Source organism: Bufo gargarizans, chromosome 9 (assembly GCF_014858855.1).
Source record: "Bufo gargarizans isolate SCDJY-AF-19 chromosome 9, ASM1485885v1, whole genome shotgun sequence".
Classification (NCBI taxonomy): domain Eukaryota; kingdom Metazoa; phylum Chordata; class Amphibia; order Anura; family Bufonidae; genus Bufo; species Bufo gargarizans.
The window spans coordinates 149,516,437-149,534,230 of NC_058088.1; the positions used below are offsets into that span (position 1 = coordinate 149,516,437).

General features: G+C 43.5%; 1 protein-coding gene across 2 annotated transcripts in view; it reads right to left on the minus strand.

Annotated features, from left to right (window-relative positions):
- Positions 1-17,794, minus strand: part of CCNB3 (cyclin B3) — a 40,766-nt gene that overhangs the window by 1,277 nt on the left and 21,695 nt on the right. For both annotated transcript variants that reach the window (XM_044306510.1, XM_044306509.1), the window contains 6 exons: positions 15,684-15,788; positions 13,837-13,929; positions 9,017-9,154; positions 4,946-5,101; positions 3,789-3,938; positions 2,208-2,338 (listed from right to left, as the gene is read on the minus strand). In XM_044306510.1, coding sequence (XP_044162445.1) covers positions 2,208-2,338; positions 3,789-3,938; positions 4,946-5,101; positions 9,017-9,154; positions 13,837-13,929; positions 15,684-15,788 — 773 coding nt within the window. The remainder of the gene's footprint in view (positions 1-2,207; positions 2,339-3,788; positions 3,939-4,945; positions 5,102-9,016; positions 9,155-13,836; positions 13,930-15,683; positions 15,789-17,794) is intronic.

Genomic DNA, 17,794 nt, shown 5'->3' on the forward strand with positions numbered 1-17,794 from the left:
GTTTCAGGCTCAGAACTGCACTCTGCAGATTAGAGACTGAAATCAGGCAATGGCTGCTGTGTGCCCCCAATATGTGCACCGCGTTCTGTGCCCCCTGCCACTAACTGTGTAACAAAAAAACGATTTGATACATATGCAAATTAACCTGAGATGAGTCAGAGCTTGAAAATATGACTCTTCTCTGGTCACACAAGATATGACTCTTATGTTAATTTGCATAAAAGGCAGGAAGTACAAAAATGCATAAAACTTATTGAATCCGTCTGCAAATGAAATTAAAAGTGTAATTTATATGTTTAGGGTAACACAATGAACATTTAGAAACGCTTAGTGAGGGTGGCATAGTAGAGGCGACAGGTTCTCTTTAAGTACGATGTCACGAGAATACAATCTCTGAATGGCTTGGATAAAAAAAATAAAGCATTACAAAGTTTTTAGCACATAGTGACATCAGATTAGCAAAATTAAGCCTGGTCACAAAGGTGAAAATAGCTTGGTCTTGAAAGGGTTAAATACAATACAACATTTAAAAATATCTTTCCGTTTTTTGGAATTGGCCACTAAAGCTGTATTACATCCAGCGATGAAGCAGGCGATTGTCAGGAGGGAAGCGTCTGCTCGTTAGTGGAGGAGGCCACTGCTATTACATGCAGCAATCTCCAACACAGTATAGGGAGGATCAATAGCTAATGCCATTGCTCGTCCCCATACCGACTAGCTGTTTGCTGGCAGCAGATCGTTAAACAATTTTTTAAGCCAGCTTAAAAATCTGGATTGCCTGAAGAACCAACAAATGGAGGCAGTATTACAGAGCCAGATCGTTAATGAGCGTTACTACGAACACTTGTTACTGATCAGACCGTCAAATCGGCCAGTATAATACAGCCTTGAGCCTCATAATATGCTAGCAATCCTTGTTTTGCAGAGATCACCTTCAGCAGTCATCTCATTATCAGCAGAATTACAATGAAAGATAACACACAATGTTCACTGCACAGGACATATCTAGAAAACATCCCTAGACCCATTTCTTTATTTTCTGATTGCAATTTTTTATATTCTATTTCCTGAACATTATTATGGGGGCGGCCATCTTGCCTGAGCTGCCCTTAACAGCATTTTCAAAGCATTAAAAAAAATTGCTTTACGGCAGCCACATGGGCAATAGACAATAGTGATGAGGGGACCTCATTGACTTCTATAGGAGAGTTTTCTAGGCACACTGTGTCATCTCTGCAGAGGTCATTGTACAAGGAAAGAATAGATAAGATTTGACAATCGCCTATTGCGTCATTCTAATGCTGTCTGTGATAGCAACTATAATGTGTAGATAAGCAGATAACTGCAGTAAAGTGATCTGTACAAATCAAGAAGTGGCGCCTATTAGGTTTAGTAGCCAGAGAAAAAACTGCAGGATTTTGTTATTAGTTTAAATATAAAAATTTACATGGAAAATTCAAAATAACCTCACCAAAAATTATTTAAAAATATGTTCAACATAAAAATGTAATTTAAACAAATAGGTCATTTCAAATGACACATTCCCTTTAACCTGTTACGGATACAGGTACGTCATAATGTCCGGTACTTAAGGACACAGGGCGTACCTGTATGCCCTGTGTATTTCCGATCACCGCCGCGCGGCGGGCGGTGATTGGAACTGGGTGCCTGCTGAAATCAAATCAGCAGGCACCCTGGGACAACGCCGAGGGGGGTCCTGTGACCCGCCTGTATCTGCATTCGCAGCAAACCGCAGGTCAATTCAGACTTGCAGTTTGCTGCGTTTACGGGTTATTCGGGTCTCTGGTGACCCGATAACCCGGAATAGGATTGTGATCGGTGGTGTGATAATACACCACCAATCACCATCCTGCGATCCCGAGAGGTGATGGTGACATCACCTCTCAGGATAGCTTCTGATTGGCTGCAGGGCGGGCGGTTTAACTTACTGAAGCTCTGCTCTCCTCCTCCTTTCTGTGTACGGCACCATGGAGAGAAGAGCAGCGTCCAGCTCCGGAGACCAGCCCCCCTACTGAGCCACCATAGTGCCATCTGGCACTAAAAAGGTACAATAGGTACAGGTTAGGGAGAGCTTAGATAGGTAGGGATAGTCAGTTTATTTTTGCATCACCCTGATCATGGTGTCTGAAATGTGAATAAAGCGACATCACTGAGGGTCTGGAAGCTAGGTCTCAGGATTTAGTTACCTGTGTGAGTATTTGCTCCTTACTGCCTTCAGTTTTTCATTTGATTGACACATAATCATGAAGTTCAGCCTTTTTACAAGAGGCAACAGATCCATTGCCTGATATCCACTGTAATGCCGTAGGGTAGCCGTCTAAAGAAGAAATATCACAAGAAGACAAAAAGGTAAGAAGAAATTGGCTTTCATTTCCAAAAATTCTACAAATGATCTGGGATGAGACCAAAACCAGACAGACGTCATGACTGAATCCAATCTAGAGATATAGATAGATATATATATATATATTTAGGATATTCTACAATACCAAATGGATTCAGTCACAAATGTCCCCAATACAGTCCAATTTTACAGGAACAAAATGAGGCTCATGTGATAGCCACCTACACACGCCTCACTACAGTTCTGTTCATGACCAGACACTGACATATGTGTGTCAGTGGTATCCAACTGTGGTCCTGCAATCTGATCAAAGACTGGAAAAATCTGTACAGAAGGTGATTACTTGATGATCCGATCTCGCCTATCCCCTCAAAATAAAACCAAAATGACAAAAAGGGACAAAATCCATAAATATATTCTTCCCTTATTACCCCCCCCCCCCAAATCAGTAGCAAATCAGATTACTACTTTCAGTTGTCCAGTAAAAGAAGTTATCCAGGAAATGTTGACTTATTCTCATGATATTGTTCAAAGAAACTGTAACGGCAGCATCTCCGGATATTCTTTATTGGACGTGCTTCCACGAATGTGTACAAAAATTGCAACGTTTCAGCTACATGCCAAAATGTTGCAACTTTTGTACACATTCGTGGAAGCACATCCAATAAAGAATATCTGGAGAAGCTGCCGTTACCGTTTCTTTGAACGCTAATCTGTGAACTGCTGAGGATCTGCGGTCGTGGTTTGGCCGGTGCATTCTGATAAGGTCGAGAAGGCCCATGGGTGCTGCTCTACATTATCTTTTTCATTATTCTCAGGATAGGTCACCATTATCAAATCAATCAGCTGTTATAGGGAGCTGTGGTGCTCAGCGGAGCTGACGGCTTACCAGTCTCAGCACCGTACACCGTATAGCGGGTTTCTGCTTGGTATTGCAGCTCAGCCCCATTCATATCAATGTGAGCTGCAGCTAGACCATGTGACCAATGTACGGTGAGGTCACATGGTCTCTAACAGCTGATCATATATCAGGAGAGGTCATTAATATTCATTCCCTGTTAACCCCTTTATAGATGGAATTAAAAGCAGTGATCGTTTACACAGGTTCTGCACATTGAGGACCTATCCTCAGGAAAAGTCCCCAATATCAGACCAGTAGTGGTGCGCCTGCACTGGAAACCCAACAGTGGACGAAGCTGGGAGCAAAAAGCGCCATCGGCCAGCGCGCTGCCGTTCAGCTGCAGTTTACTTGACTACTGCAGCACGCCGACACAGCCACTATACAATGGAGGGAGCCTTCTGCTTCCAGTTCCATCCTCTTATGTTTCCAGCGCTGGGTACAAGCGTCAGACGACAGATCATCAATATCTAAAAGGTGGAAAACCCTGAGGGTACTGCCTCCATTTAGGACATAAACACTCACCCATTCCCCCAAGTCTTTCATCTTCAGTGCAAGAAGCAAGCAGCTTGCAGCCATCTTGGAAGCGCCTTCTTGAACAAAGTCATAGTCTTGCAGTGTGAGCTCACATATGTATCTGGCAAGCGTAAGAGTCTCCATGCTGGCATGGGCACACTGTGAGAGAAGACATGCCATAGGGAGTAAGGAAAGTTTTTCATCTTGTAAAGAACACCAACTGAAAGGCTGATTGGTCATATGCAACAAAGTTTTTTTATCTTTTACATTTGAAGTCATTAATAAAATCAATGACTGCGCCCCCCCCCCCCCCCACTAAACTAAAACGCACCTTGCCGATAACCTGCCCGTCTAAGTGTTCTGCGCCAATTATCGTTTGAGCCCAGAAACGCATCCAAACCCACCTTTACACAGACTGATCAATCACTGATAACACCTCCCACACGAACAATGAGGTCAGGAAGAGCAGAGCATTAAAGGAATAAATTACAGATTTTACTGAATAATTTCCCATAAAACTGTAGATCAATCTGCTCAGCTTCTTCTGCATGTTATGCGGTTCTTTTGTGACAGGTTCCCTTTAAGAATTAGGCCACTTTCCCACTTGCGTTCGACGCGGATCCGTCTGGTGTCCGCACAGACAGATCCGCTCCTATAATGCAGACGATGGGATCCGTTCAGAACGGATCCGTCTGCATTATATTTCAGAAAAAATTCTAAGTCTGAAAGTTGCTCAGACGGATCCGTCCAGACTTTACATTGAAAGTCAATGGGGGACGGATCCGTTTGAAATTGAGCCATATTGTGTCAACTTCAAACGGATCCGTCCCCATTGACTTACAATGCAAGTCTGGAAGGATCCATTTGGCTCCGCACGGCAAGGCGGACACCCGAACGCTGCAAGCTGCGTTCGGGTGTCCGCCTGCTGAGCGGAGGCCAAACGGTGCCAGACTGATGCATTCTGAGCGGATCCGCATCCACTCAGAATGCATTGGGGCAGTACGGATCCGTTCGGGGCCGCTTGTGAGAGCCTTCAAACGGATCTCACAAGTGGAACCCCAAACGCAAGTGTGAAAGTAGCCTTACAAGTAGAAGATTTATAGCCCCTAATTGTGCCGACTGGACTGGTGAGACGGCCACACTCATTCTGACAACATGGCAGTTACCTTTCCAAAACGACGAAGGAAGCGATAAGGAACAGGGATATTTATGTCAAAGTTAAGCTTCTGCAAGATGTCCATCTCCATTGCTATCAGTTCCTCTTTCTTGTAAGCATCATCACAGATATAAAGGAAATCATCCAAACAAGGTGGGCAACGTTCCTGTAGGAAAATAAAAAGGGGGGGGGGGGGGGTTTAAAAAGTAGGAGGACAAAGCACTGCATGCGTTGGCGGAGTAGGAACGGTTTCTTGATTATATATCTCTCTCTCTATATCGCCGGTGCAAATGTGCCTATAACCACACCCACCTGGAAAAACACACAATAATTTCAAAGATTTACGATGAACCTGACTCATTAAAACAGGAAAAGTTGGGTTGTTTGCTCAGTACATCCCCTGTACATTAATACGGTACATGTGTATTACAATGGAAAGCTTGCAGTGCTCCTTCCTGCTGTGTAGGACCCAGCAAGGCCAAGTACCATATGGTCACCCATTGAGTTGATTGGGGGCCATTCACAACTATATTGTTCCTGTAGGAAATTTGAAAGGTCGTCTAGTGACACTGTATACTTAAAGAATAGATGAATAAGGTCTCTGAAGGAGGACTATTTTACAGGAGGTCCAAAATCTTAACAGGGGGGAAAAAAAAAAAAAAAAAAAAAATTAAAAAAAAATTGTACTTCAACTATGCATTAAAGGGGTATGCCCACCTCAGACAATGGGGGCATATTGCTAGGATCCCAGAGGTGGGACCAGCACCTTTCTCATAAAACACAGCTGAAAACTAAGTCAGCAAAGTGATGGCCAGCAGTGCTGGGTCCTCCAGCCACCATCAAGCGTTTCTACTGGCCCGCCAAAACGGAATCCTCATAAAAATGAATGGGTGCGCACAGCGCTTGCGCGGCCACTGCTTCCATTCACTTATATGGGGCCAATAGAACTACCCGAGCCAGCTCAGCCATTTTTGGTGGCCCCACAGAAATTAATGGAGGGCAGTCACATACGTACGTACATACATACATACATACATACATCAGTAGGGTTGTTCGATACCCAGTCGATACTTTTGTCTCTGTATCGATATGATACAAGGATTTGCCTTTTATGGATACTAGGCTGTGCTACTGCACAGCCTAGTATCAGAGAACATGGATCGGGCTGCTCTCAGCGCGGCCATGTTCCCTCAGCAGCACGGGGAGAAGGAAGCAGTCTCTCCCTCCCCCTGCCACCAATGAGAGCGCAGAGGGGCAGAGGAGGGGAGGGGCTGTGGCCACCAATGATAATTAACTTTTAATATACAACTACAGCCGGCGGCAGAAACACATTGCAGGCACCCTGCCTCTGACAGTGCGCTGCAATCCGTGGCAATTAACCCCATCAGCCCCTCCCCCAAAGTACTAAAAACATTGGTGGTGTAGTGCACCTTCCCCCCTCCCCAGTATTAAAATCATTGGTGGCCACAGAGTCGCCTCACCTCCTCTCATTGGTGGTGCAATGTCAGCTTCTGATCGGAGCCCCAGCAGTGTAATCCTGTGGCTCTGACCGGTTACCATGGCAGCCAGGATGCTACTGAAGCCCTGGCTGCCATGGTAATCTCTCTGCTGCTGTGTGCACTATGCACAGGGCAACAGGGAGAGAGAGTGTGAAGTCCTAGTCACCCTAATAGAGTACTATCAGGGTGAATGGGACAAGCTCAAACCCCAAACACTGTAGCATGTTTTTCATTGGGGGAGTAGTCCCACCGCATGTGGACCGCAGCAAACGGCCATCCCCAGCAAAACATGCGTACAATGGAGGATGCCGGCGCGGTCCACATGCACCACAAAGGCATCCTACACAAAACGGAGCATTGTGCTGATGAAAATATAATTATATAAAATCACAGAAAAAAATGCACCAAACAGATATGCCACTGACTATACTAGCTAGTCATACAAGCAGATATTGCTGCGGTCCACATGCGGTGGGACTGCTCCTTCAATGAAAAACACGCTACAGTGTTTAGGGTTTGAGCAGTTCCCCCATATTTGCCACTATATTTCTGCCATTTTGTTTTATATGTATTGAATGTGCCTTTACCTGGCATTAAACACTCCTTTGCACCTGGTAACCTCCATCACATGGTCTGATATGGGTGTGGCTCACAGTCTTGCTTTGTTCACATTGCATTAGTTGTCCTGCTATGCGGTTGTGTGGAAGCTTGGCTGTGAGCTGGATTTCATCACCTTCAGACCGTGTTCACACCATAGGTAGCTTAGTGGTAGGACCCCTTGCCATGCTGAGGACCGTGACGTGGTGCATGATGGGCTCTGATATGTTCCTGACAGGAATATATTGGCAAAAGTCTCAGCTTTTAATATCTGTTTGTATGACTAGCTAGTATAGTCAGTGGCATATCCGTTTGGTGCATTTTTTTCTGTGAATGGGACAAGGGATTAAAAGATCCCAGGTTCTACCCCCTAAAGGGGAAATAGTTATTAAATAAACTGTACAAAAAAAAAAAAACACACACACACACACTACACCAGGTATAAATCACCCCCTTTCCCAATTTTACATATAAAATATATAAACAATAAATAAATTAATTGCATATCGCCACGTCCGAAAAGTCCAAACTATTAAAAAAATATCTCCTATGCGGTAAACGCTGTAAAAGGAAGAAGAAAAATTTTTTTTTTAAAAAACTGCGATTCGCCATTTTCTTTAGTCACCTTGTCACCCCCCAAAAATAGGATAGGACTGTTAGATTATGGGCCAGACGTTCCATAAAACGCGGAATGCACGCAATTTTTTTGGGCTTTTTTTTCGCGTGGTATCAAGTATTGCAATACTTTATGGCATCAAAACCAAATAAAAATTTTGGTATCGAAACAACCCTAGTGGTAAGCCATCCTTGCGTTTACTAGATTTGTGCGGGTCCCAGAGGTAGGACCTGCACCTATCAGACAATGGGGGCATATCCTAGCGATATGCCCCGTTGTCTGAGAAGAGAATACCCCTTCAATGTGACCAATAGATGCAGGATTGTAAATTTATCTTGACTAGTCGATGTATATAGAAAAGTATATACTGTATATCCTGCTGTTGTGCCCGGTCAGTTTTTTTCTTGCTGCCTGAGTAATTAACAACTGATAAATTTGTGCTTTTTGTACAATTGTACAGTGTCCATAGCAAGACAGAAATGTTGCATTCAAAACTCGAAACTATGGAATCCATTTTTTCAGCAGGTTTTCCAAAAATGAAAAGGCTAAAATAAATTCTACTATTGCAACTGTTATTTCTGTGGTATGTACTCAGTCTTCTGCTTCTAGTCTTGTAGAACACCATATTATATAGCATTTTTGTGAGTGTTGGAGCATCAAGACATGTTCACACGGTTAAAATCTGCCACCGATTTAGCAGCGGAAAAACTGGGTGTTTTGCTACTGAATCCACATTCAAAAACACCATTGTCTTCACAGTAAAAAAAAAAAAAAAAAAAAAAAAAAAAAAAAAAAAAAAAAAAACACACACACACACACACACACACACACACACACACACACACACACCTCGAACATGTGCACACCTTGTAAAAACTTAGAGATTTCAGTAACTAAAAAAGAAAAAATAAATAATAATACTTGAGTGACGTTACTTCTTGGAAACAAATTTGATTGTACTTCTATGAAATACACAATGGAAAAGCAGAAAACCTCATTCAAAAACTTTTCTAAAAAGCTTCCAAGGCATCGCACGGAGCCAGCCAGACTCCAGCTCTGTACTAATGAGGGGCAAGCACCCTGAACAGCTGTCTAGTCAGACCTTGGCTCATATAGGGAGCCACTTCCAATAGGTGGCGCTGGAGAGATGGTTCTCTTTTGTGGGAGGAAAAAAAAAAAAAAAAAAAAAAAACACCTTGTAAAATACCTATAAAACCACCACATTACAAATCTGCCACTAAAAACTACGGCATTGTCAGCTACCAATTGTTCTGTAGATTTTAGCCATGTCAACATACCCTCAGATCTTGTGGAGTCTCATATGCTAGAGTACAGGAATGTTCATTTTATACAAAATGTAAAACTTTACCTCAAATTTAGAAGCAATAAGCACAGTAGTAGATCCAATCAGCTGCAACTTCTCTCTAACAATAACCGAGACGGCCAAGTAATGGTCGACCAGCTTTACTGCCAGGTACAGAGTTTCATGATTCAGTTCAAAGTTCTCCTAAGGAAGAATGACATTGTAAGAGAAGGAAATCTCATATAACCCTTGCCCCAACTGAAGAAGTTGCCCGATCTTGAATTAACACAGGTAATCGATAATTAGAAAAAACAGGCCAAATATTCAGTCACTAGGGCTAACTAAAAAAAACTAATTCAACTTAATTAACAAAAAATCAGTAGCAAAATACACTTGTGTGTCCTGCATGTCACAGGTCCCTTAGATTTTCAGCTAATATTGGAGCTGGAGTTTTTACAGCACAAAAAAAAAAAAAAAACATTAAAAGACACTACAAAAAGCGCCGAAAAATGCTATTAAAAACCTACTGTTTCCAGAAATGGTGCCCAGTGAGAGACAGCCCATGGACAAGAGTAATGCCGTTTCTGGGAGAAGAGAAGACCCTTTCTTCTAATTCCAGTTCAAGGGGTAGTCTCCCGAACATCAGTGCTCTTTGCATCCAGTTTGGAAAGCCAAGCATTACATGGAAAGGAATCCGTCCCAGTAACCTCTGCATCTGCATACACACATCAGTGGTTCACCTGATTACAAAGCCATTTTTCTTTTGTTGCCTCCAAGGCTCTGTTCCCGAGCTTGGGTACAACAAGAGCAATGGAGATGTCATTGTACCAAAAGGCCTAATTTGCATATTAAGAAAAATTATAACTCAGGAACGGAGACTTGAATTAACAAAAGAAACACAGAGTGGTAATCAGGTGATCCACCACTATGCGTCCACGCAAACAGTTGGATATAGAAGTTGCTTGTGATAGATTTCATTTAAAGGCTATGTTCACCTATGGGCCATTATTTTTTATTATTGCATTTTACTCATTCTGAGCTAAAAAAATATTTTTTTTATTCGGCCTTTATTAAACATATGGAGCCCTGTTTTCTACACAGCCTTGCGTTCCTCTAGTAGTAGAATCTGAATTTTTCTCCCTTTTCCGGCAGCCAGCTCACCCGATTGCTCCTCATCTCTGCTCTGATATTATAAACACTTACTGAAAAGAATGTGGCTTAAATAAATGTTTTTATGACATCTTAGTAAATTAGAGATAAAGGTTATTAGATGACCAGCACAAACTGAAGGTAAAAAGTACCATTCAAAAAGCTAGAGAAACCATTAACCCATTGTGACAGAACAGCTCAATATTTTAATAAAGAGCCCATTGAAAAAAATAGTTTAGCCCAAAATGAGTAAAATGCAAATCATTAAAAAAAAAATTAAGAAAAATTACCTCCAAAAAAGGTGTACATAGCCTTTATATCTAATCAGCTTATTAAAATGCTTGTTAACTTGACAGATCTGGGAAGCCAATGCCCAGTGGTGTTTTTCTCCCTTGATTTCTACATAGGTGTAGTGCAAGTCTAAATGGGAGGACTGAAACCAAGAAACACACAAATAAGGGATGCAGAGCAACACGCTACTATGTGTGAACCGGTTACACCCGCCATTGCACCCTGGCAGAAGCAGAAGGAAGTGGTGTTTGAAGGACCTTGTTGTGGTGAAACTGCCTTTTCTTACTATTGTTTGTAGATTGCAAAGCTCCGGAATCACTTCTGTTTGTGTACGACACACCCTAATGACAAGAGCACCTAAAGACGTGCAGGTCTATGCTCTGCTGGCGGGTGGTTCTTTGTGCTGCCACACCCTTTAATCCTTGTCCAAAAGTTAAATGGACCTCAGAGTGCAAGCAAACCTTGGTTGGGTTCATACTTACCTGGTCCCTGCCACTAGGTTCCAGCACCACTGCTCCCAGTAGCCTCTGCAGCACCACAATGCCTAGCATCAACATTCTTCTGATGGGCACCACATGAAAGCCACAGCCAATCACTGGATGCATTCGGTGACCTGTCACCTGTGTGGCAAAGATGGCCGGGAAACAATGGAGGCAGAACCCAGCGGTGGGGACCAGGTTATAGCATGAATGTGTCATCAGAGCTCTTCCTATTTTAGGTCTCACAGCTGACAATGCATATGAAGAGCAAAAACCAAGCCATGAGGAGGAAAGAACTTCCTGTAGAGCAGAGACAGGATTTGTGTGGAGGCACAAATCTGGAGAAGGGCACAAATAATCTCTGCTGCACTGAAAGTTCCCAAGAGCACAGAGGCCTCCATAATTCAAAAATGACGTGTGGAACAACCAGGACTTTTCCTAGAGTTGGCTGCCCCACCAAACTAATTTGTGGGGGGCTGAGCTCCCAAAAATCCTGTGCGCAGATAGAACAAGGTCAACCATCACTTCAGCACTCCACCAATCTGGGCTTTATGGCAGAGTGGCCAAAAAGAAGAACACATGATGAAAGTTTGCAAAAAGGTAGCTGAGAATCTTGTGACAAAAAGATTCTCTGGTCTGATGAAACAAAGATTGAAGTTTTTGGCCTTAATTCTAAGCGCCATGTTTGGAGGAAACCAGGCATTGCCCAATACCAACCCTACAGTGAAGCATGGTGATTGCAGCAGCTGGGACAAGGAGACTGGTCAGTGCTGAGGAGGAAGCTGAATGGAGCCAAGTACAGAGATATTGTTAATGACCCTAAGTGCACAGCCAAGACAACACAGCAGTAGCTTATGAACAACTCTGTGAATGCCCTTGAGTGGCCCAGCCAGAGCCATGACTTGAACCCAATTGTATATCTCTGGGAGACCTAAAAATAGCTGTCGCCATCCAACCGGACAGTGCTTAAGCGGATCTGCAGAGATCGGCAGACAGCCCCCAAATCCAGGTGTGCAAACCTTGTGGCATCGTACCCAATAAGACTGGAGGCTGTAATCGCCAAAGGGGCTTCAACTAAGTACTCAATAAAGGCTCAGAATACTTAAGTCAATGCAACGTTTTAATTTTTCCTTTTCAATAAATTAATAAAGATTTCTAATATTGTGTTTTAACTTTCTCATTATGGGGTATAGGGTGCAGAATGATGGGGAAAAACGTCAACCTTCAACATTGAAATACACAATGTCATGTCGCTGCTGCAGTTTTGCTGGTAAAAGTGCAGTTTCCCAGAAAAATCACGTGGCCACAGCAATCAACTGAAATATCACTGAGACCATATGTCACCACGGCTTTCAGCCACATCCCCACATGGCCCAATCACACGGGCTCATGCACATACCGTCTGTGTGCATTCCACGGAACAGAATGTTCTATCCTCTATAAAACGGACAAGAATATGACATGTTCTATTTTTCTGCGGGGCCACGGAACAAACATACGGATGTGGACAGCACAAAGTGTGATGTCTGCATTTTTTGCGGTCCCGTTGAAGTGAATGGGCCCACATCCGACCCACAAAAATGCGGATCAGATGTGGACCAAAAACACATTTGTGTGCCTGAGCCCTAAAGCAGGATACAAATGACGTGGCTACACTCAACTTGATCTGGAAAACTATAGAAAAAAAACTGCAGCACTGCTGCAGTGTGCGCCACCAGCTAAAGGCTAGGACCACATGGCACAGCTGTGCTGCAGTGTGCGCCACCAGCTAAAGGCTAGGACCACATGGCACAGCTGTGCTGCAGTTGCAACCAAACATCACGCAGCCGTTTGAGCTGCAGCAGGCCTACATTGTTTAGTCAGTCTTAATTGTTAAAGGGGTCTTCCGGGCTTCTAATATTGATGACCTTTCCACAGGTGTGCCGTCTCCCATCTCCCTTCCTGGTCACCGCTGCTGTACAGGAAGCAGTAAACAGGGCGCGCAGTCTCCTCATACAGCTGATTGGTGGGGGTGCTGATGACTTATCCTGAGGATAGGGCATCAATATTAAAAGCCTGGACAATCCCTTTAATGGCTGCACCCAATGTCCGCTTTCACACAGTCAGCGTTTGATCAGCGATTTCCATCAGCGATTGTGAGCCAGACGCAGGAATGAAGGCTAAACAGACAGAATGTGTAATGGAAAGATTCGCTCCCGTTCTGTGTTTCTGACCCGAAAATGGGGTCAACTCACAAATCGCTGATGGAAATCACTGATCAAACACTGACTGTGTGAAAGCGGCCTAAAATAAGCAGATTCCAGAACGGCTCCCTCCCTAGTCCATACAATACCTGTATATATGCAAATCAAACAAAAAAAGAGATTACGCAAATGCGAGTTAATTAATCGGCCAACAGTTATTGTGTGTGGGGAGCTCCTAACTCTCCCAAGATATCTTGTCAGGAGAGAGAAGGATAGGGCGAAGTGAATATTGTTCTCCCAGAAGATAGGCCGCTGCCAAAAGTGCCTAGCAGCAGCTTTTTCCCCCTCCTCCCCCACTGAACATGGATGTGGGATAGCATTGGCCAAACAAAGGCTTTAAAGGGTTGTCTCCTCTCGCCGGCAAGATGGAACTAAGCCCCGACCGCCAGGTGGTTGGGAAAAAGCAGAGTGGGACAGTTCTCTGTTTCTGTGCTTGGGAGCTACAGACACAGCATAGCCCGGCAACGTTTCTCTCAGCTTTCCCTAGGCCAGTGACCATACCTTCATGTGTAGCTCAGCCCTATAGAAGTGAATGGGGCCGAGCGGCAATACCAAGCACAGCTGCTATATTATGTACGACGATTGGTGAGCAGAGAAAGCAATGGCTTCTCTAACAGCTGATCGGCACAGGTGTCAGACCCCCACAGATCAGATACTGATGACCTATCCTGAGGAAGATCGCATGGGTAAACGTGCCCCTGTAGAGGAAGAATATTTGACTAACCTGCACTTCCACCATCCAGTCCACCAGTATCGCTCTCATTTCTTTACTGATATCTTTCTGAGACTCCATATAATTAGAAAGCACAAATTTTTCCTTCAAAATACCAAACAAAAGAGGAAACGCATGAAGAAAAATATGGGAGGAAAGTATTATAGCACTCATATGGTCACCTTCATTTCAACAAACTTTGTATAAAACAATAGTACAGGTGACTCTCCCTCAGCTCTCCATAGTCTTCTACGGGCAATATGTAATGCGATACTTCAGCGAGCCGACAGTTGTCGTGTCTCTCAAGACAAAGGGGTTGTTCCAGGAAAACTATTCTACAGTTTTCATACCAGCATCTGAATACTTTAATTGCATGAAATAAAAAGAATTCCTATACAGTAGTTACTGAGTTATTCCATAAAATGTATCTGTATAGCGCCACCTATCGTTTGATCTTATTATTTCTCCGTTAACCTCAGTAACATTGCTGAGGTGGTCTTACATGAAGAGTTCCACCCCAGCTGCCACCTGCCCAATCTACTGCTAAACGTTGTAACGGTCCGAGAGAGAGCGGAAGGAGAACGTAACAACATTTCCTCCAAACAAACATTTGCACATTCATCAGGAGAGATCAGCAGCACCTTCACACAGGGCAATTATTGGGAATAAGCGTTCCTAGGAATGCTCCTGCCTGATAATTGCCCCGATTGTCAGCCTGCTGTAAAGGTGCCTTTGGCAGAGAATGTTAATTTGGGAGGGATGGGGACGAGAAAGAAGCATTTTCCTGTGATAAGAAATTCTGTAATGTATCTGCTTTAGGCTAGTTTCACACTTGTGGCAGAGTGATCCGGCAAGCAGTTCCCTCGCCGGAACTGGCAAAACGTATGCCAACTGATGGCATTTGTAAGACTGATGAGGATCCTGATCAGTCTTAAAATTGCCTGATAAGTCAGAAAAATGCACTGAAATGCCGGATCAGTCTTTCCGTTGTCATCCTGGAAGGCTGGATCCGGCATTTTGAATGCTGGACCTGGCACTAATACATTCCTATATAAAAATATTAAAAAATGCCGGATCCGCAAGTATTTTTGGCCGAATATAAAACCGTAGCATGCTGCATTATTACCTCCGTTCTGAAAAGGCAAAAAAAGACTGAACTGATGACATCCTGAACGGATTGCTCTCCATTCAGAATGCATTAGGATAAAACCGATCAGTTCTTTTCCGGTATTGAGCCCCTAGGATGCAACTCCATACCAGAAAAGAAAACCGCAAGTGTGAAAGTACCCTAAGACCTGTACTATTGCGGTATGCAAAGTTATACGAAACAATAATGATTTCAGTTCATTAGAAGTGAAATATACACTAACATTATCTAAACCCAGCATATGGAAAAACTAAATAAAAAAGCTATAAATACCAGTAATAGCCCCCTTAATATCCTATCCTCAACAAAGCCAAACCTTCAGTATATTCAGATGTTGCTTTTCACCTCAAAGCAGCAGCAAAATGCAGTGGTCAGTCATGATTGGGCACAGACCACATTAGTTGCTGCCTGGGCCCTTTTATTCCTCATTGCTAGGTTTAGCTTCTTTATTATCTAGATTGTAGTTAATCCAAAGCCCATACTGCCCAAAGGGGAGATAAACTGTAAAAGTTTATATATTTATCTAACTCACATAAAACACATGGGGAAAGTCCTCTACCCTTTACCGCCAGTTCTGGTATTGGGGTCGTCTTCTGTGCAAGAGAGGTTTGGACCCCTCATTCTGCACCACCTATAGCTACACTACTAGGGAAGGGGGAATTTACACCATTTCTAAATATAAAAAATATAAAAATAAAGGCTTAAAACGTACCTCTCTTTTATGCATGTAAGCAAAAATATCCTCAGCATACTCAGAGCTGCAAAATGGGTCATCCAGCGAGTCTTTATCAATATCCTCCACGTCTGGTGGAAAGACCTGCAAATAGACATATTATATGCATGTTACGCGAAAACTCAAAAATGCAACCATCCATTTCAACGAAACTTGGTATACACATCCCTTGCTAACTGGAAAGAAATCTTGTGGGGGTCTCAGCTCTCTAGGATGTACCGTTCCCGAGATAGTCCCCAAAAATGAACTGCATTATCCAATACAAGCCTGCCAGGCTTTCACCATTAAAGGGGGTCACCATTGTGAAAGTTACTGTTATTTAATATAACATTGCAATAAATACCCAAGCAAAGCCGGGTATATCTCTATCTCCATCTATACACATATACACACACACCATATTTTTCACCCTATAAGATGAGGGGCTGGGGGCCGGCATCTGGTTTTGCAGGGCCCGGGGCCCGTGCAGCGACTGCATTCTACTACACGGGCCCTGCTCACTGTATATACCGTAATCTTATCTATAATTGTAGGCATTGTTAATATATACAAATTCAGGGTAGTCAGCGCCTGTATTACTTACAACAAGCGCTCGGTAGCAGGGATGAGGCAGGCCGGGAGGACAGGCGCTGGCAGCGTGAGTCACTACGTCACGGCCCTGAGCCGCCCACTTTATGAATGAAGCAGGCTGCGTGGGCGCATGACGTAGTGACTCACGCTGCCAGTGCCCGACCTCCCGGCCTGCCTCCTCCCTGCTACCGAGCGCTTGTTGCAAGTAATACAGGCGCTGACTACCCTGAATTTGTATACATTAACAATGCCTACAATTATAGATAAGATTACGGTATATACAGTGAGCGGGGCCTGTGTAGTAGATTACAGTCACTGCACGGGCCCCGCTGTCATTATAAAACAGGATTCGACCCCACCCCCTGTATTGGGGGTCATTCACACTACAGGGACACTGTTATGGAGGGGATCTGTGGATGACACCCACCAAAAGCACACCTTTTTGTTCCAAATTTTTTTCTTCTTATTTTCCCCCTCAAAAACCTAGGTGTGTCTTATGGGCAGGTGTGTCTTATAGGGCGAAAATCACTACTCACAAATCACAGAAAAGTTAGGGATATTTGGCTTTCATTAAAAAAGTATGGAAAATGTAAAAAGTTCACGCTACAGTTATATTATATCATTAAAGGGTTTCGGTCACCAGATTTAACCCTATTTACGCTAGCTGACATTAGCACATCGCCAATGTCAGCTAAATGCAACTAGCCTAATCCTACTTTTATCTATGCCCCTGTTACGCCAGTAATTTAACTTTTATAATATGCTAATTAGCCTCTAGGAGCAGGGGTGGCACGCTTCTTGAAGGGCAGCCCTCAGGTCAGGTTCCCTAATGATGTGACCTCGATGAGCTGGCACATTGTCATCCATGAAGATGAAATTAGGCCTGTGTGGTTCCTACAGAGGCACAATGACTGGATAAATTATGTTTTTCAAGCAGTATGGACTTGTCACTGTACCAAAGTGTAGGGCAGTTCTGTATTGACTAGATACACCTGCCCACCACCACCAAAGGCTCGTCTGGTGACAACAGTGGCTGATGCATAGCGCTCTTTGACGTTGGTGGCCATCATTTCTGCTCAGCGTGAATCAACTTTCATCAGTGAATAGCACTGAGGCCCACTGATGCCTCGTCCAGCGTAGATGCTCCCTGGTCCATGCAAGGACTAGGATACCTGTGGTCAGGTATCCTTGCAAGTAGTCTAGCAAATGTGAACAGCATGATGAGGAGCACTGTTTAAATAACAATTCTAATTAAACCAGGAAATTTATTGGACGATCCACACAAACACATGTTGTGGATTTTGCCGTTAAGCTCCTTTTTAGAAAACAGCAAGTTGTGCAAAAAGTACTGAAACATTGATCAGTTGGACATGTTCTTTCAAAAGTTTAGAGGAGGTCACATGAAGTTCACCTGTAAAGGTTAGAGTGCATTTTAGGTTCATCCTGAAATTTCATCCACAAGCCAAATATCCCTAACTTTTTGTGAGTAGTGTGTATATACAAATAACAAAATGTCTGCA